The 26,056-nt window shown below is 45.9% G+C and overlaps 1 protein-coding gene and 1 long non-coding RNA gene across 9 annotated transcripts; one reads left to right on the top strand and one right to left on the bottom strand.

The window, feature by feature from the left end:
* The first annotated feature begins 42 nt into the window (after positions 1 to 42).
* Positions 43 to 24,891, top strand: LOC140588319 (uncharacterized). Of its 7 annotated transcripts, none has more exons than XM_072710298.1 (7): positions 43 to 228; positions 6,345 to 6,415; positions 6,580 to 6,648; positions 6,716 to 6,766; positions 9,387 to 9,539; positions 9,689 to 9,778; positions 21,859 to 24,891. In XM_072710298.1, the coding sequence occupies exons 3-7, from the start codon at positions 6,585 to 6,587 to the stop codon at positions 22,125 to 22,127; spliced, it is 627 nt and encodes a 208-aa protein (XP_072566399.1). In that variant the 5' UTR covers positions 43 to 228; positions 6,345 to 6,415; positions 6,580 to 6,584; the 3' UTR covers positions 22,128 to 24,891. The 7 variants fall into 7 exon arrangements, with proteins under 7 accessions (XP_072566399.1, XP_072566402.1, XP_072566401.1 ...); XM_072710296.1 differs by lacking the exon at positions 43 to 228 and adding an exon at positions 249 to 291; XM_072710302.1 differs by lacking the exon at positions 43 to 228 and adding an exon at positions 250 to 291 and having other exon boundaries at positions 6,728 to 6,766.
* Positions 10,039 to 18,086, bottom strand: LOC140588320 (uncharacterized). 2 transcript variants are annotated; one of them, XR_011989683.1, is made up of 3 exons: positions 15,736 to 18,086; positions 14,529 to 15,050; positions 10,039 to 14,346 (listed from the first exon to the last, which is right to left on the bottom strand). It is a non-coding gene; the product is annotated as an uncharacterized lncRNA (long non-coding RNA). The 2 variants fall into 2 exon arrangements; XR_011989684.1 differs by having other exon boundaries at positions 14,529 to 15,046.
* Positions 24,892 to 26,056: the final 1,165 nt, after the last annotated feature.

The following is a 26,056-nucleotide window of genomic DNA, read 5'->3' as shown; positions in this document are numbered from 1 at the left end:
GTGTAAATGTCAAAGTTAATAAATATCTTAGTTTGTTCTTTGATGAAAGACATATAGTTTTATTATACAGAAATGCAATAATTTACTGTTGTGATAAATGATGAAGAGCTGCATTTCTTTTATTCCTTTTAACAGCGTAACTGCATTTCCGCAGTAAACACCGCGAGGGCTCTTGGGATCGGTTCGCGAACCGTTCATTTGAGTCACCGACTGAGTGTCCGAAAACCCGTAAGTTCGATTCATTCATCGAACAGGTTCTCGGGTTTTTGGAGTCAGCGAGTTAGAGACCAGGTACTCGGCCGTTCGGGTGTTCTCGGGGGAATCGCGGGGGATGCTTTTGGATGTTGAATAGCCAAAAATCAGTTTTAAAAACGTTTTTAAATAATTTAAAAAATCGATTAATCGGTAACATTAACTCTAAAAGGACAGTTGCTCCTGAGCTTTGCTCGGTTGCCGGTCGGGGCCAGGAGGACATTTTCCACTTTTTTTCCCGCTCCGGCAGTAGCCTGCTTTGAGAGGGTTTTTTTGTGGTTTTTTGGCCTCCCTAGAGCAACTTCGCTTTAGTTTAGCTAAACGTGGTTCAGCAGGAAGTTAGTCTCGGGTAAGTAATTGTTAATTTGGTTATTTTAAAAGTTTAATTTAAAAGTTGTTATCGCTGACGCTGCCGGATAATTTATAATAAAGCACCGATTTAACGCAAGTGTTAATTTAGTGTTTTAGTGTACTCGGCACTTTGTTTTAACTATACGTTAATTAGATCAACTAAAAGTTTAAATACACTATATTAATATACTGGGCTGGGAGTAAAGGACGGGGTCATAGTGAGTTAGGTAATTATGGGGCCAGCTCAGTGTTGTGTTTGCAAGATGTTTGCCCTTCTGGATGCTTGCGTCCAGTCGGACTTCGTCTGCGAGAGATGTAGGTTAGTTGACTCACTCATGGTCCAGGTTCGTGACCTAGAGGAGCGACTGGCTCTCATCCAACATAACAATGAGTTAAAGGAGAGAGTTAATACGCCTTCTAGGGAGACTGTGTGTACGTCACAAGCAGGGAGGGGGGAGAATGATGAACAGGTAGGTTGAGAGAGCTGGGTGAACATAGGTCGTAGACGTAGAAAAGGGCGTACACAATTCACAGAGGCGGCATCACCTGAAGTAACGGTGTCTAACCGCTTTCAGGTGCTTCCAGCTTTAGAGCCGGAAGAGACTGGGGAGGCAGGTGGGCCCTTGGGCACCAAGGAGCCGCCTAACCCCAGTAGGAGGGAGGTTGTGGTAGTAGGGGATTCAATTATAAGAGGTGTAGATAGTTATGTGTGCACCCGTGATAGAGGGTCCCGTACGTTGTCTTGCCTGCCTGGTGCCCAGGTAGGGGACCTTCCAGATCGAGTGGACAGGCTTTTGGCCCCAGCCGGGGTGGATCCAGTGGTCGTGGTGCATGTTGGCACCAATGACATAGGAAAGGGCAGGAGGGCTGTTCTGCAAGATAAATTTATAGAAGTCGCGGAAAAGCTTAGAAGCAGAACATCCACGGTGGTGTTCCCTGGAATACTTCCCGTGCCACGTGCAAGTCAGGCTAAGTTAGCTGAGATAAGAGGATTAAATGCGTGGCTAAAATGGTGGTGTAGGAAAGAGGGGTTCAGGTTTATGGGGCACTGGAAGACCTTCTGGAACAGGTGGGACCTGTTCAAGCCGGACGAGTTGCATCTGAACCATAGGGGAACCAGTGTATTGGGGAGGCGTATGTGCAGAATAGTTGAGGAATGTTTAAACTAGGGACTGGGGGGGCAGGGAGGTCAGTTAAGAATTTATGTGGTGTGAGACGGAAAGCCCAAATAAATATTAAAAGTAGACACTGTAAAAGGCCTACCATTAGTGGTCTGTATTTGAATGCTAGGGGTATTAGAAACAAAATTAATGACTTAGAGGCTTTAATTTCTTCAGACAATTACGACATTATAGGAATAACTGAAACATGGATGAGTGACAATGATGGTGATGAATATAATATGGATGGTTATACGTTGTTCCATAGAGACCGGATAGGCAAGAAGGGTTGCAGTATACGTAAAAGAAAACTTGCAGGCAAGGGAACTCACTGATAAAAATAAAAATTCAGAAGCTGTATGGATAAAACTTGATGCTAAAGATTCAAATGGCCTAATTGTCAGGGTTTGTTATAGAGCACCTAATGTAGCTGTAGAGGAAAGCAGAATGTTATATGATGATATCAGGATTATGAGTAATAAAAATTATGTGGTGGTTATGGGTGATTTTAATTTACCTGGGATACAGTGGGACACAGTCTCTGGCTCTTCTGTAAATGAACTTGAGATGGTGGAATTAGTACAGGATTGTTTTTTTACTCAGTTTGTTAATACTCCAACCAGGGGAGAAGCCGTTCTTGATCTTGTTTTCTCTAATAACCAGGATAGGATTGGAAAATTAGAGGTTTTAGACCCATTGTACGGTAGTGATCATAACATGGTTAAATTCGAGGTTAATTTTAGTGTCCGAATAGCAAAGTCGAAATTAAAAGTATACAATGTTAGGAAGGCTAACTTTAATGGTATGAGATGGAAATTAGAAACTGTAAACTGGACAGAGTTAAATAGCAAAACAGTTGAAGAGGCATGGGAATTTTTTAAAAGCACATTGTTGCAAGTGCAAGAGGACTTCATACCTGTTTCCAGCAAAACTAAATCTAGGAAACGACAACCAAGGTGGTTTACTAAGGAAATTAAGAATAAAGTCAGGAGGAAACGGGCTCTGTTCCACAATTGGAAAATAACTAATGATTTCAAAATTAAGCAGGAGTATCTAAGTCTACAGGCAGAGTTAAAAAATGACATTAGGCTATCCAAGAGGGATGTAGAAAGAGAAATTGCATTGGAGGCTAAGGATAACAGTAAAGGTTTCTTCCAATATTTTAACTCCAAGAGATCTCTAAAAGCTGAAATCACTAATTTGCAGGATAGTAAGGGCCTTATAATTGATAACGAAATTGATATAGTAGATGAGTTTAATGATTATTTTTCACGGGTGTTCACAGTAGAGAACACAAGTAACTTACCACCAATTAATACGAATACAACATCGTCTATGACCAATATATGTATAACTGAGGTTGATGTGATACTAAGCCTAGCTAAACTCAAAATAAATACACTCACCTAAAGGATTATTAGGAACACCATACTAATATGGTGTTTGACCCCCTTTCGCCTTTAGAACTGCCTTAATTCTACGTGGCATTGATTCAACATGGTGCTGAAAGCATTCTTTAGAAATGTTGGCCCATATTGATAGGATAGCATCTTGCAGTTGATGGAGATTTGTGGGATGCACATCCAGGGCACGAAGCTCCCGTTCCACCACATCCCAAAGATGCTCTATTGGGTTGAGATCTGGTGACTGTGGGGGGCATTTTAGTACAGTGAACTCATTGTCATGTTCAAGAAACCAATTTGAAATGATTCGAGCTTTGTGACATGGTGCATTATCCTGCTGGAAGTAGCCATCAGAGGATGGGTACATGGTGGTCATAAAGGGATGGACATGGTCAGAAACAATGCTCAGGTAGGCCGTGGCATTTAAACAATGCCCAATTGGCACTAAGGGGCCTAAAGTGTGCCAAGAAAACATCCCCCACACCATTACACCACCACCACCAGCCTGCACAGTGGTAACAAGGCATGATGGATCCATGTTCTCATTCTGTTTACGCCAAATTCTGACTCTACCATTTGAATGTCAACAGAAATCGAGACTCATCAGACCAGGCAACATTTTTCCAGTCTTCAACTGTCCAATTTTGGTGAGCTCGTGCAAATTGTAGCCTCTTTTTCCTATTTGTAGTGGAGATGAGTGGTACCCGGTGGGGTCTTCTGCTGTTGTAGCCCATCCGCCTCAAGGTTGTGCGTGTTGTGGCTTCACAAATGCTTTGCTGCATGCCTCGGTTGTAACGAGTGGTTATTTCAGTCAAAGTTGCTCTTCTATCAGCTTGAATCAGTCGGCCCATTCTCCTCTGACCTCTAGCATCAACAAGGCATTTTCGCCCACAGGACTGCCGCATACTGGATGTTTTTCCCTTTGCACACCATTCTTTGTAAACCCTAGAAATGGTTGTGCGTGAAAATCCCAGTAACTGAGCAGATTGTGAAATACTCAGACCGGCCCGTCTGGCACCAACAACCATGCCACGCTCAAAATTGCTTAAATCACCTTTCTTTCCCATTCTGACATTCAGTTTGGAGTTCAGGAGATTGTCTTGACCAGGACCACACCCCTAAATGCATTTAAGCAACTGCCATGTGATTGGTTGATGAAATAATTGCATTAATGAGAGATTGAACAGGTGTTCCTAATAATCCTTTAGGTGAGTGTAAATCGCAGGGCCCTGATGGCATCTTACCTATAGTCTTAAAAGAGATGAGGGATATTATTAGCCAACCTTTAACTTTAATATTCCTGAAATCGTTATCTGCGGGTGTGGTACCATCAGATTGGAAGCATGCTAATATAACACCCATATTCAAAAAAGGGGATAGAAGTAATCCAGCAAACTATAGGCCAATCAGTTTAACTAGCATTACTGGAAAAATAATGGAAGCTTTAATTCAAGTGAAAATGGTATATTACCTATATGCAAATAACATTTTAAAGGATAGCCAACATGGATTTAGGAGAGTTAGATCCTGCTTAATGAATCTATTTGAGTTCTTTGAGGAAGCTACAAGTGAAATTGATCACAAAAAGGCCTATGATGTGATTTACTTAGATTTCCGGAAGGCCTTTGATGTTGTCCCCCACAAACGGCTCTTGCTAAAGCTTAAAGCTGCAGGGATTTTAGGAACTGTGGCAGCTTGGATCGAAAACTGGCTAACTGACAGGAAGCAGCGAGTAGTTATTAGAGGCACAATGTCACAGTGGGCCTTCGTTCATAGTGGGGTACCGCAGGGTTCAATTTTAGGACCACTATTGTTCCTAATTTACATTAATGATATTGACACAAATACATACAGTAAACTGGTTAAATTTGCAGACGACACCAAGGTGGGCGGTGTAGCAGATACTGATCTAGCAGCAGAGAGGCTTCAACGGGATCTGGATTTAATTAGCGAATTCAAGATTCAAGATTCAAAGAACTTTATTAATACCAAAGGGAAATTGCTTTGTCTTGGTTATACAGTTGCTCTGATTAATAAGAATGGGCTGATACTTGGCAGATGAAATTTAACACAGATAAATGTAAGGTAATCCATGCAGGGAGTACAGATGTTTTATGGGTTCCACTGAAATAAAGGTAGCTGAATATGAGAAAGATCTCGGTATATATGTTGATGCTTCCATGTCCCACTCTCGCCAGTGTGGGGAAGCAATAAAAAAGGCCAACAGAATGTTGGGTTATATCTCTAGGTGTGTGGAGTTTAAGTCAAGGGAGGTGATGTTACACTTATATAATTCCTTGGTAAGACCCCACCTAGAATACTGTGTGCAGGTTTGGTCACCATACCTCAAGAAGGACATTGCTGCCTTAGAAAAGGTGCAACGAAGAGTTACGAGAATGATTCCTGGTCTTAGAGGAATGTCTTATGAGGAGAGGTTAGCGGAACTGAATCTGTTCAGCTTGAGCAAAGGAGACTAAGGGGGGATATGATTCAGGTCTATAAGATTCTAACGGGTCTGGATGCTGTTCAGCCAAATGACTATTTCAATATTAGTCTAAATACTAGAACTCGTGGCCATAAGTGGAAATTAGCGGGAGAACATTTTTAAACAAATTTGAGGAAGCACTTCTTTACACAGCGTGTAGTCAGAGTATGGAATAGTCTTCCTGCTAGTGTAGCGGAAGCTCAAACCATGGGTTCCTTTAAATCAGAGCTAGATAAGATTTTAACAACTCTGAGCTATTAGCTAAGTTCTCCCCAAACGAGCTTGATGGGCCGAATGGCCTCCTCTCGTTTGTAAATTTCTTATGTTCTTATGATTCATTCAGACTTACGAATCGGTTCAACCCGTTCACTAAAAATAACGATTCGTTCGTGAATCGGCCATCACTAGTTCTTAAAGGTGCACAGCCGGGACCAGCGGACCTCGTCCATTATGGACGATATTCCGTTATAACGGAGTCCATTATAACGGGATTTTAATGTAATGAACTGTCAAAGTAGACTGTGACTATTAGCAGTAGTGTAGAAAATATCTGATTTAAGTCGAATTGTAACGACCATAACTGCAATACAACTAGGTCTGGAGCTCTACTGACTTAGATGTGTATGAACTCTACTGACCCAGTAGCTTAACTCTTGCCTTACATATCCATTCTTCCCTGTTGCATGTCAACAGAAGCAATCTAAGTGGACAGCGACAGACCTAGCAGCAAGTAAAAACAAAATATAAAAATGTTGTCCATAATGGTAAGCATTTCATAACGAAATGATGTTATTGTTCTGCCTGATCCCACAGCCACACCTGTGTTAGACACTTTGGCCTCTTGTGTAAGTTTCATGTGTCTTGTTTAAAAGATATTCTGTCATGAAATTTTCTTGCTTTAACAACTTTAGTGTTTCTCATTTTGCAGTTTTGATGGCCCCAGTACATCTAGGGCTGGTGATGAAGACACATTGTCTGCAGACACTGACATGCCGAGGTAAGCCCAAATGTGAACTGGTTTGGATATGTTTGCAATCTGAAGAACTCTATTTTATGAACAATAGACCTTGTTGCAGGATTTGACCAGACCACAGTCTCCGTCAGCAAGGAGTCAAGTGAGTAACTACTCATTATTACTTAAAACATACTGTACTTGGAGTCTTTGTCAAAGTGAACTTTGTCATCTTTCCATATACAAGTACACAGAATGGCAACGCTCAGGCTAAACAGTTTAAACATCCATTTTCCAACCTACTTATCTTTCTTGGGTCACGGAGGCAGTTTAAACATGTAATTTGAATTCACACATAATGTACATAGACAAAGGATCATAAGACACACAATTCCAACTAAGTGAACAAGGACAGTGCAAACAAGCTGAGAAGCATTTCAAGTCCATCCATCCATCCATTACCTACCGCTTGTCCGGGGTTCAGGTCGCGGGGGTAGCAGCTTCAGGAAAGCTACCCAGACATCCCTCTCCCCAGCTACCTCTACCAGCTCCTTGGGGAGGACGCCGAGGCGTTCCAAGGCCAGCTGAGAGATATAATCCCTCCAGCGTGTCCTGGGTCTGCCCCGGGGCCTCCTCCCTATAGGACATGCACGGAAAACCTCTCCGGGTAGCCGCCCAGGAGGCATCCACGCCAGATGTCCAAACCACCTCAACTGGCTCCTTTTGACGGTTCTACTCTGAAACCCTCCCGGATACCCGAACTTCTCACCCTATCCCTAAGGGAGAGCCCAGACACCCTGCAAAGAAACCTCATTTCTGCCGCCTGTATTCGGGATCTCATTCTTTCGGTCATTACCCATAGCTCATGACCATAGGTGAGGGTATGGACAAAGATGGACCAATAGATCGAGAGCTTTGCCTTCTGGCTCAATTCTTTCTTAGCCACGACGAACCGGTTAAGCGCCTGCAAAACTGTAGACGCCGCTCCGATTCGTCTGTCCAGCTCCCGATCTCGCCTACCCTCACTCATGAACAAGACCCCGAGATACTTGAACTCCTCCACTTGAGGCAGTACCTCTTCCCTGACCTGAAGAGGGCAATCCACCCATTTCTGGCTGAGAACCATGGTCTTGGACTTGGAGGTGCTAATCCTCATCCCCGCCGCTTCGCACTCGGCCGCGAACCACCCCAGAGTACATTGGAGATCCCCAGCAGATGAAGCCAACAGGACAACATCATCTGCAAAAAGCAGCGAGGCAATCCTGAGGCCACCGAACTGGACACCCTCAACACCCTGGCTGCGCCTAGAAATCCGGTCCATAAATACTATAAACAGGACTAATGACAAAGGGCAGCCCTGGCAGAGCCCAACCCGCACTGGGAACACGTCCGACTTATTACCGGCAATGCGGACCAAGCTTCTGCTCCGTTCATATAGGGACCGAATCGCCCACAACAGTGGACCACGGACCCCATACTCCCGAAGCACCCCCCACAGAGCACCTCGGGGGACCCGGTCGTAAGCCTTCTCCAAATCCACAAAACACATGTAGACTGGATAAGCAAACTCCCAGGCCCCCTCCAGTACCCTTGCAAGGGTATAAAGCTGGTCCAGTGTTTCACGGCCAGGATGAAAACTGCATTATTCCTCCTGAATCCGAGATTCGACTATCGATCTCACCCTCCTCTCCAGTACCCCGGAATAGACTTTCCCAGGGAGGCTGAGAAGCGTGATCCCCCTGTAGTTGGAACACACCCTCCGGTCCCCTTTCTTAAATAAGGGGACCACCACCCCGGTCTGCCAATCCAGCGGCACCGTCCCTGACCTCCACACGCTGTTGAAAAGCCGTGTCAGCCACGACAACCCCACAACATCCAGAGACTTCAGGTACTCGGGGCGGATCTCGTCCACCCCTGGTGCCCGGCCACCACGTAGCTCTTTAACTCTCTGGGGTCGAGTATGTCATCGGTGAGATCGCGTACTTTTCGCGTCTATTTCAGTTTATATCTTGCTGAAATCTTAATGTAGAATCATGAAAAAAACGCTGGCTAAATCCGTAATCTGTCTTCTTTTCAAAACGTCCATTTTCGGAAGTATTAAAGTTTTTTTAATTAGGTTAAATCGGCAAAAAAGTAAACCATGTCATCTTACTTTGTTTTACCTGCATCGGGGGCGTGTAGTACCGCTCTCACCCGAAGATTGCTATTCACATTCTAAATAGCCGCATTAGCGCGTATTCAAATCGCTTTCGCATGGTAATTTGATTAACAACGCAACGGTGAAACGCGATCCAGATACATCCCCATCAGCGCCATAAAAGGGGGTGGGGGACGTGGCCAGGTGACAATGGCTCATTCATACACATGAAAGTTGCTACATATTCAATGAAAGGAGCCAGAAATAGTGACATGAGTTAGGTTTTTCTTATTTATTTATCCAAATGAATGTTGCATCTACACCCTTTAGTCATCTTCATGTAGCCAAGACTTTGGTGATCAGATATCTGGGATCAAAACAAACTGGCAGCATTGCTTACTATGTACTTTTATAATGTTTCTGCAAGTGTTCCAAACTGCATTTTGCAATGTCTATACTTTGATGTCAAATTTCAAACTTAACAAAAATCTGACATATTTACAATATAATGTATATTAAAATAAAGATGAGTGTAATGGCAAAACAAATATATAAGAAATAATTTATTTGCCATGAATTAAGTTTATGATATTTGAAGAATGTGTGATCATGCCCCAGTCAGTGAAAGTGTGTTTCCTACCCCTAGACCCCAGAGGGTTAACCACCCGGGCCACCTCAGCCCCAGTGATGGGCAAGCCCCCTCCAGCACCCTCAGGCTCTGTGCCCTCAGATGTCTCAAAGGCAGTGTGCGTAGATGTCAAAGTATTCCTTCTACTGTACCTCCGGGTGATGTCCCCAGGTGAGGTCAATAGCACCCCCTCCCCACTATAAATAGTAGGAACCAGGAGCTGCTTCCCCCTCCTGATATTCCGGATTGTTTGCCAGAACCTTTTTGAGGCCGATCGAAAGTCACTTTCCATGGCCTCACCAAACTCCTCCCATGCCCAGGTTTTTGCTTCTGCGACCGCCCGAGCCGCATTCCGCCTGGCCTGCCGGTACCCGTCAGCTGCCTCCGGAGACCCCCAGGCTCAATTCCCGGTAAGCCTCCTTCTTCAACTTGACAACCCCCCTAACCTTTGGTGTCTACCATCGGGTACGGGGGTTACTGCCACGACTGGCACCGACCACCCAGCAGCCACAACTCTGTACGGCCGCTTCCACAATTGTATTAAAATGGATGAGAGAGGGATATAGGGCTCTCGAAGGAAGAAACAGGCACGCTTAGGTTCACTCAAATACACTTTAATAAGCAATACAAAATGATCTCGCATTAACACCAATACTAAGCTATCATATTGAAGGCAATGCAAAATAACTCGTACTACAATGGGTATTTCAATTCAATTCAATTTTATTTATATAGCGCATTATCACAACATTACATTGTCTCAATGCGCTTTACATTTCTGCCTCGTAAGGACCCCCCATTGAGTAAGCCAAAGGCAACGGTGGCAAGGAAAAACTCCCTAAGAGGAAGAAACCTTGGGAGGAACCAGACCCAAAGGGGGAGCCCATCCTCCAGGGGCCGGTATCAAATAATATATATCTTATAGCTAATAGTATTAGATGCAAGGTACGAATATATATAGAAAAGAAGCAATAATACATAAAAGAAGCAAGGAAACATAAAAGAAGTTTCGAAATATTATCACAAGCGGCGATAATTTACTCGCAACAATCAATGGAAAGCATAAGCAGTTGCAAAGCTATTTACACTCGGACGTGCTATCATCACCCACCTTTACACATGGACTGGGGAGCCCTTTCAGTCCTGGCAGGAGACCAACACATGAGTTCCGAGAAAGTGCCGGGCAATGCGCGCTCTATCCCACGGCTGAACTCCGGTCAGTACTGGGATCTCCCCCTTCCTTTATACTAAATTTAGAGTTGCGTGCGGGCAGGGGGTAAGCTGGTCAGGCTCACCCCTTCCCCCCAGGCAATATGTACTCCAATTCCCCCTTTTGTCCGAGTGATGCTGCTTGCGATAACATACTACAACAGGCATCCTTGCGCCAGGTGTCTGCGCAATGCCTCCCTGTTCCCCCCTAAAGGCAATATAGGGTGCTGTATACCGATCCCCTGCCCATCTCCTGAAACCAAGATAAGAATTCTGCATGCTGATCTAATGCCCCAGATTAGCATCCTGGTTTCTTTTTATGAGCCCAAGTTATTCATGACAAAATTAGGTTTTACAGGGGATTGGTAAATAACGTGTTCGTGCAGTCTAGTAAAATTCGGGGTGAATCATGGACGATTGATCTGAATTTCAGGACGATCAGTCCACACGCGATCGGAATTAATCCACAATTACAACTTCCCAGAATATTATAGTAAAGGATTAATTCCATGTCACGTGGGTGACGTAATCGTCCGCAAATTCATCCTAATACACACAATGGAGGTCCGGAACAGTGTCCATTCAGACTCAATGTCCTCAACCTCCCCCGGTATGCAGTTGGAATTCTGCCGGAGGTGCGAGTTAAAGCTCTGGCGAACAGGAGCCTCTGCCCTGATGTTCCCAGCAGACCCTCACTATACGCTTGGGCGTACCAGGTCTGACCGGCTTCCTCCCCCGCCACCTGAGCCTACTCACCACCAGGTGGTGATCAGTTGACAGCTCTGCCCCTCTCTTTACCCGAGTGTCCAAGACAGAAGGCCGCAGATCAAATGATACGATTATAAAATCGATCATCGACCTGTAGCCCCGGGCGTGTTCGTACCATGTTCACCTATGGACACCCTAATGCTCGAACATGGTGTTCATTATGGACAAACCATGCATTGCACAGAAGTCCAATAACAGAACACCACTCGGGTTCAGATCAGGTTAGCCGTTCCTCCCAATCACCCTCCTCCAGGTCACACTGTTATTGCCCATGTGAGCATTGAAGTCCCCCAGCAAAACGATGGAATCCCCTCGTGGTGCGCTAACCAGCATGCCACTAAGGGAAGAAGGCCGGGTATTCTGAACCATCATTCGGCGCATAAGCGCAGATGACAGTCAGACACCTATCCCCAACCCGAGGGCGCAGGGAAACAGCCCTCTCATTCACCAGCGTAAATTCCGTTGTTAATGCACCAAGCTGTGGGGCCACCAGTAGCCCCACCCCAGCCCGGCGTCACTCACCTGCTGCAACTCCAGAAGAAAAGCGCGTCCAGCCCCTCTCCAGGAGATTGGTTCCAGAACCCACGCTATGCGTTGAGGTGAGCCCGACTATATCTAGTCGATATCTCTCAACCTCACGCACAAGCTCAGGCTCCTTCCCCACCAGAGAGGTGACATTCCATGTCCTGAAAGCTAGTTTTATCAGTTTTATCAGACCGCCAGGGCCTACCTTGGCCGCCACCCAATCCACAATGCACCGAACCCCTGACATTCCCCTTGCGGGTGGTGGGCCCATCTGGGGACAGTCCCGCGTGCCTGTTTTGGGCTATGCCCGGCCGGGCACCACGGGCCAAGGCCCGGCCACCAGGCACTCACCAACGGGCCCCTCCCCCAGGCCTGGCTCCAGGGTGGGGCCCCGGTGACCCTAGTCCGGGCGAGGGAAACGAGACTTTGTTATAATACCTTATCATAGGGTTCTTTTGGATTGCTCTTTGTCTGGCCCCTCTCCTGGGACCTTTTTGCCTTGGGAGACCCTACCAGCGGCTATTGCCCCAGACAACATAGCCCCCAGGGTCACTGAGGCACACAAACCCCTCCACCACGATAAGGTGGCAATCCAAGGAGAGGCATTTCAAGTAAATGAAGTCATATGTAACGCATTCCTTCTCAGGACATTACAAAAGGAAGCTGCTCCTGTCTGTTGAAAGTGAGAAGCTAGATGTGAAATACAAAAGGCTCCTGATAAGGAAAACAAAGCTGGAAATAAAAAAACAAACTGCAGAATGATGCAAGTATACACTAGTGCTGTAGTTCTCGAAACCGGTCTTGGTCTCGAGACCGGTCTTGAGACCAATTTTTTGTGGTCTCGGTCTTGTCTTGGTCTCGACTCTATTTGGTCTCGGTCTTGTCTTGGTCTCGACCCTATTTGGTCTCGGTCTTGTCTTGGTCTCGGATATAGCGGTCTCGATGGGATGGGGAAAAAAAGAGAAAACAGCACATCCTCACAGAACAGTATCATTATTCATTAAGCGCCTCAATTCAAACGCAACCAGTCAGATGCATCTACTTTAAAAACATTACATTGTATACATTTTCACAATGGACACTGCCAGTGCACAGTCCACACACTTCATACACATCGCATGATATCGAAGTCGGCAAAGAAATGTTCCAAAACGTCACCATGTCACATGGTACAAAATCCTCGCGAGAGCAAGACGACTTGAGACAGACCGTGCAGCACAAACTGGAACTGCCTCCATGACGACACAACTTTGCCCTTATTGGCTGAAGATTTTAGTCACAAGCATGACGTTTGTATCCCAGGAAGTTCCATTGCTTTATCTGCTATTTCTCCCGAAAAGCACATAAAGCAGTGAGAACTGGTTTCAGTTCATTTACCTGGTAAAATAAAGATTAAATAAATTACATAAATGCTCTAACAGTACAAGTAAGTTAGTGGTTTATTTATTGTTAGTTACTGTAATGTTGTGCTGCTTTATTTGTTTAATCGTCCAATCTGTGAAGAAGGCATGCAGGTGATATTTGTATAGATTTATCTACACCCTTCTGGAAGTGCTGCCATTGCAGTCAGGTCTCACAGACTACGAGGAGTAGAAGTTGTCCGACTTGGCTGCAGTCAGTTTATACTCCACCCCTGCAGCCGCTGGCAGATCGCGCTCCATGTTGCGTCAGCTGCAGACAGACCTAAGCCCAAGTCGAACGCACCCATTGCTTCAAGGGAGGATGGGCAAAATTACAATGTTGTCGGTGATTGGGTGTTGTGCTGGCGTTCAGTAAACCTCTGCTCGATAAGCCATCGAGTTGTCTGTCTCAGCGCATTCTCTAAAACGGAGAAAATTTGGTTGATCGAGTTTTATAGTCTGTGTGTATCAACGTGATCGTCCTTATTTTTTATCGATAAAAAAATCGAGATCGTTTTATTGCCCAGCACTAATAGCATTCTCTTCAATTCAAAGCAGAGGATCATTACATAGCCGTATTCATAGCTTACCCGAGGCCTCTCTCCCTGGTATAAGAGACTTAATATGAACATCTTTCTGGTACATCCCATCTCTTTCCCTTGACGAGGTCTGATAAAATGGTTATAGGAGAGGATTGCTGAAAATATTATTTTCCATCAGCCCTCATAACTATGACAAATCTGGGAGATTTTAAATGAGAGACATATGGACATATGGACAATATAATTGAAAAGATAACATGAATTTGATTTAACGAGTAATGACACTTTACAGCAATGCCTTTTTTCTCTACAGTTGATCTGAGTAATGTGATGTCCATTCTAGCCCTAGTCTGTTTTCGGTCTTGGGCTTGGTCTCGACCAGTCTTGGTCTTGGTCTCGCCTTAGTGTGTCTTGGTCTTGGTCTTGGACTTGGTCTTGGTCTTGGTACCCTCAAGTCTCGGCAGTGTCTTGGTCTTGATACCCTCCGGTCTCGGCAATGTCTTGGTCTCGGTTTAGGCGGTCTTGACTACAACACTAGTATACACACCAAGAGCAAAAAGTACATTGCTTGAACAGTTTTTGATTTTCTGTTCTCTCTACACAGCTTCAATCACAGCCTGAATAAAGAATTTGAATAAAGAAAAGTATCAGTTTTGAGCGCATGTGTTTCATTTATCTAACAATACATGATGTGGGGGTTGGGGCTCGATGCTCACCAGTGACCTTACATGAAGTAGTTGTTCCTGTAAAAGTCCCTCACAATCCTTCTATCCATTCTCTCTTCAAGAGCTGGAATGTCCTCCCACTGCTCCTCCACCAGCACTGTGAGCAGTCTCTCACGGCGTATTCTTGCAATATTCTGGCACAGACACCCACAATGTTGCATGCTCGGTCTGGCCTTACTCTGAGGCTCTTCAGGTACTGGAATCTGCAAGGGTTAAAGCTGGAGAGCTCTGTTAGCCTAAAAAGTTGCCTTGCAATAATTGTGAAATGTGTATGTATTTCAAACCTAGATTTTAATTGCCCAAAGGTCATCTCTATCCGTGCCCTTGTTCTGGTGTGTTCATTGTTAAATTGCCCACACCACATACCTGTATATTGAGGCTGTAGGGGAACCATCCACTGGCCCAATGGCGGAATCCAATTGGACAGCCGAAGGCTTGAAATGCGTGTGGATCCTTCCGAGCACTCCTGTAAAGTTACTTACCCGTTTTAGGTAAAGACTGAATTATATCTGACTCCAATTTAATTAAAGATCTTTATGGCAATTTTAGTCATGACATTTCTGTGATTTAGATTACTCCTGGGCTGTGCCTTCTGTTGCTGAACTCCCACTAATCCCGGACAGTGGGGCACACCGGATTCGCCTCGGCCGATCCGTGGATCTGCTATGTAGGTTTAGAAGTTTGGAAATCACTACAATGTAATACAGTGCCAGCCTAGAATCTGAGCTAGTGAGGGCCACAGAGGTTAAGCCGGTGTTTGCCATAAGTCAGCGTGTGCACGCCTCAGAGGCTGGGCCGGACGTTATCGTAACCCAGCATGTGCGTACCTCAGAGGCTGAGCCGGACTTTATGCCGTAACCCAGCGTGTGCGCGCCTCAGAGGCTGGGCCGGACTTTGCCGTAACCCAGCATGTGCGCACCTCAGAGGCTGAGCCGGTATTGAGGGAATAATTAATAAAATAAAGGGAATGATTCTATAAGGCTGTAACTAATCAAAACAAGAACTGACTGGCCCGCCGGCAAGGCTACCTAATCGGAACAGATAGGGGGGGCGAGAGAGAATATCAGCGGCCCCTACTTATCTTTTAGCCTTCCAGAAGGACAATTACGAGCCGGCTAGAATCACACATGTGGTTGTCACGTACACGGAAGGTACCGAGAAAGGGGGGGGGATGCCCAAAGGGCTTTAAAAGGGATACAGCTGATACATATGGCAGAGCCTCCTCCTGTACATGCTGAATGTATGTCAGACGGCCGCTCCCGGATTGCAATCTGTCAGACAATAAACCGGTGATTTGCAACTTCTCCCCGTGTCAGCTGTGAATCTCTTCTCATCCACGGACCCGGTGGAGACGCCGTGCTCCAACAATTTGGGGGCTCGTCCGGGATCCCCAGGAGATTCGCAAGATTTGGCTAAGGGTTGACGCGGCCTACTTGGACACAGATAACTGCGAGGCGCCGACTAGAAGAGGTGAGCAGAGCCTGTTACATCAAAATCTGCACATTGGATATGTCAAATTGAGCAGTTTGAAGTGTCCAGGGGCCCGTCGGTAAATTAAGACAGAGGAGAGGTTGCACGCACTGTGTTTATACAGTATATTGGGTATGTCTATGTATTGTGTATGCATTGTGTCCAGGTATCGTGCGCAGAGAAATAGAACCTTAAGGAGCGGAGGGTACAGGACCCACGCAGGGAAATAGAATTTTAAGGAGCGGAGGGTACGGGACCCACGCAGGGAAATAGAATTTTAAGGAGCGGAGGGTACGGGACCCCCGCAGGGAAATAGAATTTTAGGGAGCGGAGGGTACGAGACCCCCGCATTGTCCTTGGTGTGGCAACCCCACTATTTGCTGACGAGCGGTAGAAAAGCTGGGTGGGAGACCTGGGGAATTCAGGACCCCCGAATTCTAGATTGGGAGGAGGGAATACGGTCCCCCTCTCTAACAAACAAAAAACAAAAAAAAAAAGAAAGGGTGAATCAAAGCACCAGCTTGGGTGCAGTTGTACTGGTTTGTGTGTGAGCAGGGTTGTGGGTTCTTCCTGTTCAGGGTGCTTGCCGCTCGCTCTGTGTTGGTTGAACTTGCCCATGGCTCTGCTGTCACTGCTTGCGGTCTTACAGTTTGTCAGAACCGAAGGGGAGTTCTCAGCAATTGGACGCCCAAAAGCGTGCCAGCCCGGCCGCACCCGCTGACTCAGTACGGGCAGGGCCGACAGGTACCTCGGGCGTTCATTACAACTGCCGAGCAGGACCTCGCCTAGGGTGAGTTCTAAGAACACCCTTAGCTTGGACTCTCGGGAGGGTGGGTGACGCCTGAAGGCTATTTTGCCGGCCTTGGTCGAGTCAGAACACCGGTAGTGCGGTCGATAAGCTGACTCCCACCTGGGTTGTCTCAGTTGTGCGTACAGAACACCCCCTTCCAAGTTGACATTGCTGGGAATCGGGGGGGTTTCGGCTGGGAGCGGGCCTGTTTGACTGGGATTGGGCTTGTGGGGCGTGCCCTGTTCAGGGGGGACACAACAGTAAGCTGCTCTGAATATAGTCTTATTATTTTAGAAGTTGTTGATTTATGTATTGGTGGTGTTTGTTGGTAGGACATTCGACTAAGATAAGGAGGTGTACTGAGTGTGGGTGGCTGAACCCACATCCGGAGGCAGAAGGGCTGCTAGACGAGGAATTAAAACAGTCAGGACTGATTAAAAATGGACCGCGAATTTGATTGGGAGCTAGATGACGGGGGATGGGCGCCCCCGGAAAGTGCAGTGTGGAAGCCACTAGTAAAGCAGATCCAGGTGGTGAAGGAAGCCATAGAAGGGGCAAGTGGTGAAGAAGATAAGGATAAGGAGGTAGCTGACGCCTGGGAGCGTATGTGTGCAGTGGTCCGGGGTGCTGGACAACAGATAGGAGACAGGCGCTCATTGGGAGAGCTATTGTGGAAAACGGAGAGAGAGCATGCTAGGCAGAGGGATGAAGCAGCACGTAAGAGAGAGAGCGCTAATCTGATGCAGAAGTGGGGAAAATAATTACGTACGCAGTTTTGGGCTAAATCGGGGGAAGCCCACGTATATGTTCAACAGATAAGTTGCAAGTAAAGATGTATAAAGCAGAAATAAGTACAAAGTAGAAGAGATCAAGTTAGCAGGGGTCTGGATAGAGCATTTGTGCATTTCCATAAAACGTCATTGACAGTAGTGGAAGTGCGGGTTGGTAAATTTAGAACTTTGATAAATCTTAAAATAATGTAGTTGAATAAAATATTGTGATTAATAGATTTTATGGATTATAGAGACTAAGTTTAGAGATAAAGGGTATTAAAGCACATCTTTGTGAGAAAAATAACAGTTTATAGACAAGAGGTTTTAGTATATGTGTGCCCGTAGATAATTGGGTGCAGTGTTAGGGATTTTAGTTAGGAGAGAAAATAAGTAGAAAATAAATAATAATAATAATAATAATAATAATAATAATAATAAAAAATAATAATAAATCATTTAGAGCCACACATCAAGGTGAAGTAGCTACAGTCAGGGAGAGAATTCGAAAAGAAAAAAAAAAGAATAGAGCAAGGGTTGACTGTGAGTAACTCTGTTCATTTTTAGACAGGAAAACAGTTCAAGTGACAGTAGAGTGCAGAAAAGCATTCAAATGCAGGCCCCGGTAAAGGCAGCAGAAACACCAGTACAGCAGTTGGGGAGAGAGCACCCCCTGCTTAAAGCGAGGATAGAAAAGATGTCTAAAAAGTGGGGGAATAGAACAAAGGCCCTGGTAACTAAGTGGCCTAAAGGGGGCACATGGGATGTGGCAGTGTGTGAGGAGATGGAGACTGATAAAGTATCATAAGGCTAATAAGAACACAGAAAGGCGTAAATTGAAAAGGAGTGAGGAACTGGAGGTACTGAGGTTATTTAAAGCAAAGGGAGAGGCCTGGAGAAGGGAGCAGAAAGTCATGAGAAAGGCACTAAATGTGAAGAGGGGTGAGAAAGAAGAGATGAGACAGGAAGAAATATGGCCACTGTCATATCAAAGTCAGTGTCCGTTAGTGGAAGCCCCCCCTCCTTCATACAAGGGTCAGTTTCCAGTAATAGAGGGGAAGGTAGAATTCAGAGGTGAGGTGAGGTGAGGTGACACAGAAGGATGAAGGAAGTAGGGAGCAGAATGGAACGGCAAATTGTTTAGATGGATACAGGGAAGTGAGTGCATTGCTGCGGCAGGCAGTGCAGGAAGGACTGCGAGGGAGTGAGAGAAGAACAGAAGGCCAGGCATGTGGGCCTGAGAAACAAGGGAGTGAGATAAAGGTGGGGTACGGAGCAAGTGATAGTAATGCAGAAGGGCTGGTGCATCTGCTGGACACCCCTAACCCTCCATCTAAAGGATGGAGTCAGTTTCAGGAGAAGGAGACAGAAACAGAGAGTGAGGAAGGAGTAGAGAAGGATAATGCAGATCATAGAATAGTGAGAAGCAGGAGGGCTGTGAAGCCCCCCACCAGGTACACTCCGATGCTTCCGCTGAGGGTGAACGGAGCACAGACACAGTATGTGCCGTGGGCAGGACAGGATCTGGAGGGCCTGATTCTCAGACTCCCACTTCTGGCAAAAGGGGCCGGAAAATGGATAAAAGCATTTGAGGAGGAAACTATGGGTCGGCTCCTGGCGGTAGGGGACATAAAGGTGGTTCTGGCTTGCGTTTTGGGGTAGACGGAATGGAGAGACTGCTGCGAAGCAGTGGCCTGGCAGCGGTGACAGGGACTCCTGTGAATGAGGCATGTCACTTTGACGGTTACCGTACTAACTGCTGGCATCAGCTGCGACTAATGTTTCCTCCACGGCTGAGTGTGGTTGAAATGAAGGTGGAGCCCATCAAGGAGGGGGAGAGCCCAGCTGCCTATCTGCAAGCTCAAGAAAAGCGGTGGCGCACTGAGAAGGAGCAGGACCTGCAGAATCCGGCATTCAGAGGAGGAGGACTTTGCTAAAGAGTGTGAGAGGGAACTGACAAAGAAATGGAATCAGATGCAGCTGGAGGGGCTGACCGCTAAAAAGAAAAAAGTCCAGGCACCAGTGGTCTCTCCGGACCCAAGCCCCGGGGGCAGCCTGTGGACAGCCGACAGTCTCCTGTCGCTGGGGCCCCCCATGATACTAATTGGCCTCAGGTCCCTAATTGGAACAGACTGAGTAGATACAATGGATGGGGGTTTCCTCAAAGGGCACCCATTTACCCACAAATTTGATGATCCCAGACTCTGGAGAGACTGGGGAACAGGGTGGTTCAGCTGGTGTGCTAGAGCTGTGATCAGCCAGGACACACCTGTATGTTCCAAAATCTTGTTTAGTGGAAGTTCAGATAGGTTACAAACATGTAAATATGCCCATATTAATATTAGAGCATATCCCAGTGAATTTGTTAGGCAGAGATGCTTTGTGTCAGCTGCAGATAGATATAAAATGTACAGAGGGGGGCGTAGAGGTGCTCAGTGGACAGCCTTCTGCGACAAAATTTGTTGTTCAATAGGGGACAGCATAGTTCATATGGGATTGAAGATGTTACTGATAAAGTTGGGGAAATTCTAGAACAGTGGGGCCCATTTATACAGGAACAATATAGCAATAGGCTGAATTGGACATAGAACAAACATACTTGTTTGTTGTGATGGAGAGATTTCAGTGTGATGGAATGCAGGCTGCTACCGAAGGTGAGTTGATGAGAGTCAGTGGAGTGCAGAGTATGTAGGAGACTTAAGAGGTTTGTGGCTGTGGAGCATGATAGGAGTGCAGTGTGAAGGGAAATAAAGTGTAGAGGAATGTTGGCAGGAGACAAAATGTGGAGGTTAGTTTATGATTTGTGTGCAGCGAAATAGTTAGTGGAGGATCAATCAGTGGGAGATCCCAGTCCTCACACCCTGCTAACAGATGTGCCACCCAGTGCAGAGTGGTTCACAGTTGTGGATTTGTAGATGGCATTTTTCAGTGTGTCCCTAACACAACAGTCACAGTTTTTGTTTGCGATGACCTATAGGTCCACGCAAGGATACTGCAAGGATGTGAACACATGCTTAGGGCAGATTTAGATGGATTGAATTTAAGAAGCACAGTGCTACAGTATGTGGGTGATCTGCTCTGTGTTATACACAGGCACTGAAGCCGTCGTTGCTGAAGGTCTTAGCGAAAGGGGGGCTTGAGGTGCCCAAAGCTAAGCTGCAATACTGATAAGAACAGGCTGCATGCTTGGGGTGTGAGTTCAGCCTTATGAGGCCTCTGTGTGGAAACAAAGGGGATGCTAAGGACTCTGATGGTCTGTTTCACAACCGTGATGGATTTTTGGTTGTGCCTTTGTCGTGTGGTTGACACCTTAATAATGCATGCGCATGGTCTTGACCATTGCGCAAGGGGGGAGTGCTATGAAAAGAAAAAAAAAAAAACAAGGTTTATGAGTTGAAGTTGTACATGGGGTGTCTAACTCAAATATGCAAAGTTATTTTCAAGCAGGAAGAGGGGAAAGCAAGACGGCAAGAGAAGAACAGACACAGGAGGTTTGCAGGCAGGGTATGCAGTGGTGGCCAGACAAGGCCAGGATTATGTAACCTTGAAGGCAGACAGACTGGGGGGAGCCCAGTCAGCCCAGAGAGCCGAGGTGATAGCGGTTATCGAGGCCCTGAAATTAGCAGAAGGGAAAGAAGTTACCATATACTCAGACTCAGCATATGCTGTAGGCGCAGTGCATGTGGAACTCAGCCAATGGCTGAGGGCAGGATTCTTGACCGCGGGAAACAAGCCAATAAAACACGAAGCAGAAATGAGGGAATTGGCAAAGGCCTTGATGCTTCCCAAAAAAGTGACAGTGGTCAAGTGCAAGGGACATGAAGGGTCGGGAACAATGGTAGCGAAAGGAAATCAGGCCGCAGATGAGGAAGCAAAGAGGGTCGCAGGGTACGTGGTGTCCAAACAGATGATCACGGTAGAGGAGGAAGTTCACCCGAATTACCGATTGACCCTGGAGAAAGCGTTGGGATTGAGACATGCGTTTGGAACTGTGTATCATCCGCAGTCCCAGGGAAAAGTGGAGCGAATGAACCAAACAATAAAACAAAAATTGGCAAAAATCTGCGCGCAGACCAAAATGAATTGGGTTGACGCTTTACCACTGGCAATGATGTCAGTGAGGTGTTCCATAAACAGGGGGACCGGATTCACCCCCTTTGAGCTCCAGACAGGCAGGCAGTTCCCAGGACCCCAGAAAGGGTTAACCTGGACCCCCGACGAGAAGGGGGAGCAAAATCCTAGGGCATATTATGATTGTTTGCAAGGTCTCGTTGCAGATTTCTCTAAACAGGTCCAGGAGGCGAGACCAGAGAACCAGCCAGCCAAACCACACACGGCGGAGTGGGTCCTCCTGAAAGTCATCAAACGGAAGTGGTCAGAGCCCAGGTGGACGGGCCCCTTCCAGGTTACGGAGAGGACGTCACACGCGGTTCGTCTGAAAGGCAAACGCGACACGTGGTTTCACTGGAGCCAGTGCGCGGCTGCGGAGGACCCAGGGAGAACCACAGCAGAGATCCAGGAGGCCCTGAGGGAAGGAACCCAGAGCGTCAGTTCGGCTGAACTAGATGCAACTCAGGTCTCAACAGAAGGGGCAGAATAATCCCCTGACCTGAGCAACCGGAGCAGGGTAGTCCACCCCTGCTCCAACGACCAGAAAGAACAAAAGCACCTCATCCACCACCAGACAACGCTAGGACCAGGATGAAGATCAAGATAAAAAGGGGAATGTTGGGGGGAAACAAGTGTGTTATGTGTGATGCTTAAAATGCTTAAAGTGTTAATGATTAGTGGTTTGTGAGCCATGCCAGCCATGGACCCCGAAGGGGGGCCGCGCCTGTGGCGGGCTGGGAGTGGAATTTCCCTGAAGCTCAGGGTTTTTGCCCTCCTTCCTAGGCTGGATGGACAGATTGTGTGTGGAACTCATTGGAGTCCTAAAGGGGGGAGTGTGCGCTATGTTTGGGGAAGAATGCTGTACTTACATTCCCAACAACACAGCACCAGACGGCTCAGTGATCAGGGCACTCGAGGGTCTCCGGACCCTCTCCAAAACAATGCATGCACACTCCGGGATCAATAACATCTGGGATGCTTGGCTGACCTCAGCGTTCGGACAGTGGAAAGGCTTAATGGGCTCGCTTTTATTATCCTTTGCTACTTTTACTGCGATTTTAGTTACAGATGAAGTCGCTTCAATTTTCCCAGCCCTGCCGGAGGCCATTCGGCTGACAGCCGAAAGCCAGCCAGTTCCCAGCCAAAAACCAGCCGAAGGAGTTGACCCCCCTTCTTCTGGAGGTGTGCCTCAGTAATCCTTTAAACCCGCCCATTTATCCACTTGCAGGGTGTTACCATTAGATGGCGCTTCCTTAACAAAAACAAATTTCAGCTGTGGTCAGATGTCCAACAGGTATCAACCTGAAGCTTTTGGTAGCCATCAGCAAACTTCTGGCTTAATTCTGCCTGGATATTTGACCACTGTTCTTGGCAGAATTGGTAGTTGGTTTCCTAGTATGGCTTTAAAGAATAACCTACAAATTTTCAATATGTTTGAGAACATATAGGTGAACTGTTCCATAAAGCAGGAACAGTTCTGAAGCTTGGCATACTTATCAGGAGTGAAAATTTATTATTCCAATATTTATTTATTTATTTATTGTTTTGTACTATTCCTGTAATATAGAAAAGCTCAAAAGTCTTGGCAAAAAAATTCATGATGTGATTTTTACATTTTCTCAGCACCAAATAGATTTTTGAAAAGTGTATGTTTGATTTGAACAAAAATAGAATAATCACACTCCAAATGGTCTCAGATAATTGATGCTAAGTTTGTGCTGAATAAAAGCATTTGATTCACTTTGGGATAAATGTGTTTTAGGTCAAGGGTGAAATATTTTTAACACTAGAATCACTGAGTTTTTATTTTCTGGTGCAAGTCCCGAGGTGTTCTTCACCCCTGCTGAGATTTTCACAGGTCTTCAGCTCGATTCTCCTCCTGCTTTTGTTGTGCAAACCACCCTGTGAGGCCTGGCACATTTGCATTTGTTTACTCAGAGTAGCTCAGATCCAAGTCAGGCCAAACCTCTGTGTGACATGGAAACCTTCAGAAAAGCCTGCCGTATCTATGCAAATTATCCCACACACTGACTGACCTGCAAATATGAAAGACACACATTCACAAAATATATGGACACACAAGTTTGCATGTCACACACAGAGGTTTGGCCTGCCTTGGATTTGAGCCACTCTGAGTAAGCAAATGCCGGGCCTCACAGGTAATGGGTGTGTCTGCACAACAAAAGCAGGAGGACAATGGAGCTGAAGACCTGTGAAAATTTTTGCTGAACTGAAGAAGCGTCTGAGTGCCACGGAAACAAAGGTTGCAGCCCTGACGGAAGCACTGAGCGCCACAGAGTCCCAGCTCACAAGCACAAGGTCTGCACTGGAGGCTGTGACACAGAGACTCATCCTGCTGGAACAGGACAGACCAGAGAATACAGGACACCAACCGGGTTGCAGTCCAGTTGTGAGGAGGCAACTTTTTCAAACTCCAAATGATGAAGATGATCAACAGACATGTGGATCCACCACCCCCGCCGCTCAGCCAGCCAGTGCCACCCCTTCCTGCACCCCCTGCACGCCACTGCCAGGTCCTTTGCCAGAGATCTCCACCAGGACTGTATCTATTGAACGGGAGGAAGTCTTCTACTGGGACTGCTTTGTGCGAGGCCAGTATAGGCCAGAGGTGTATGCAGCCAATTTATTTATGGCTCTTACACCTTTTGAGACCTATACGGGCTGGGTGAAGCATGCGAACTGGTGCGGCACAAATGGCAAGAGGGAGTTGCCTCATAACTTAAAGGAAAAAATACAATGTTATCTGGTCAAGAGGTTCCCAGAGCTGACAGGGGAGCAGTGGCATAGAATAAGAAACAGAATCAATGAGAGACTGAGGAGCCCCCGAAAGATTGATCCAGAGACACCTCGCCTTGGTTTCTCCCCCCACTGAATGTTAATGACACATGCCTGAATAAACAAAACACATGAAAGCAATAAAATTGAGCCTCGTTACCTTTTGTTTTTGCCACTATTGAGTACTGTACTATACAGTGCAGTATTTGCAATAAAAATGCATCTCCTATTGATCTCGTATCAAGATATAATGATAAGACTACTACAGAGAATTTGTTGTATTTGTGATAAAAAAATGTTGGTGGCCCATTAGCCGTGAACAAAGATCAATGCTGCGCAGATTTTCGCAGGCCTTTAGCTCCATTGTCCTGCTTTTGCTGTGTAAACACACCCATTACCTGTGAGGCCTGGCATATTTCCATTTATTTACTCAGACTGCTAGCTCAATTCCAAGGCAGCCCAAACCTATGTGTGTGATATCTATACAAAATATCCCACACACTGACTGACCTGCAAATACGAAGACACAGACTCACAGAATATATGGAGAGACAAGCCTGTTTTATTTATAGAAAAGAGTGAATATAGAATAAAAAGTTGCCAATAGAATGAAATGAGTAGCAATGAGTAGGTTTGCAGACCATGGACCATGACTTCACTCAGTTTATGACATATATGAACAAACATACGTTGGGGACTGATGTGTTAGCGGGTTTTCATTCTATTAATTTCATTCTATTAGCAACTTTTTATTCTATAAACGATATTTTCGTATAGATATGGCAAGCATCTGTCACACACATAGGTTTGGGCTGCCTTAGATTTGAGTTAGCAGTCTGAGTAAATAAATGCAAATGTGCCAGGGTCCACAGGTAAGTAGTGCGTTTGCACAACGAAAGCAGAAGGGCAATGGAGCTGAAGGCCTGCTCAAATCTGCTCAGGCTTAGTAGTTCTAGGTATTTTTCACCAGAATATAAAAAGCTCAGTAATTTTAGTGTTAACAGAGACAACATCTACTGTTATATTTATATTAAACAGTGCAATATGAAAATACAAAACCAGTACAAAATAGATTATATTCTATTCAAATATACATTCTGTCCCTCTTTGTTCAACATCCTGTCCATCTTATTACTTTATTTAGGCCTGTAATTAGTGTGTTGCACACATCCTGGGTCAGTCTCACCAAAAAAAAGAAGTGAATTAAATTTAAAAAACTCTAAAATTAAATATACTAATCAGTTACAGTTACCTGATAACAGGGAAACTCACTGCAGCTTAATTTATCACTGCTCCTCCTGGTGGATAGGTAAATCACTGCAAGTGTTATACACAGAAAAGGTTTAGGGGCGGATCATGCCGGCCCCCTTGTTCATGACATCACCAAGGGGGATCTCATTACAGTCAAGGTCCCACCCAGATCCCAGCAGGGACCTGTCAGGGACCAGCCATGGCCCCATCAAGGAAACAGGGGAAATTTCAAGCGACTGCATCTGTACTTGCGGGTGTTGTTGTATTCCCTGCCTGCGTGCACTGTCAGTTTGTCTCATCACTACCGTGATAGAGAAGCAGGATGGCACCTA

The sequence above is a fragment of the Paramormyrops kingsleyae genome, chromosome 3, assembly GCF_048594095.1.
Source record: "Paramormyrops kingsleyae isolate MSU_618 chromosome 3, PKINGS_0.4, whole genome shotgun sequence".
In the NCBI taxonomy this organism is placed as follows: Eukaryota; Metazoa; Chordata; class Actinopteri; order Osteoglossiformes; family Mormyridae; genus Paramormyrops; species Paramormyrops kingsleyae.
The sequence above is the reverse complement of the archived record's forward strand: the minus strand, read 5'-3'. Positions and strand labels throughout refer to the sequence as shown.

What these genes read in the sequence shown, in the direction of transcription:
- LOC140588319 (XM_072710298.1), top strand. Translation starts at nt 6,585, where the DNA reads ATGGCCCCAGTACATCTAGGGCTGGTGATGAAGACACATTGTCTGCAG. An exon ending in CCTCCGGGTGATGTCCCCAG is followed by an intron (nt 9,540 to 9,688) that starts GTGAGGTCAATA and finishes TCCCATGCCCAG; the next exon opens with GTTTTTGCTTCTGCGACCGC. An exon ending in ACCCCCAGGCTCAATTCCCG is followed by an intron (nt 9,779 to 21,858) that starts GTAAGCCTCCTT and finishes TTCTCTAAACAG; the next exon opens with GTCCAGGAGGCGAGACCAGA.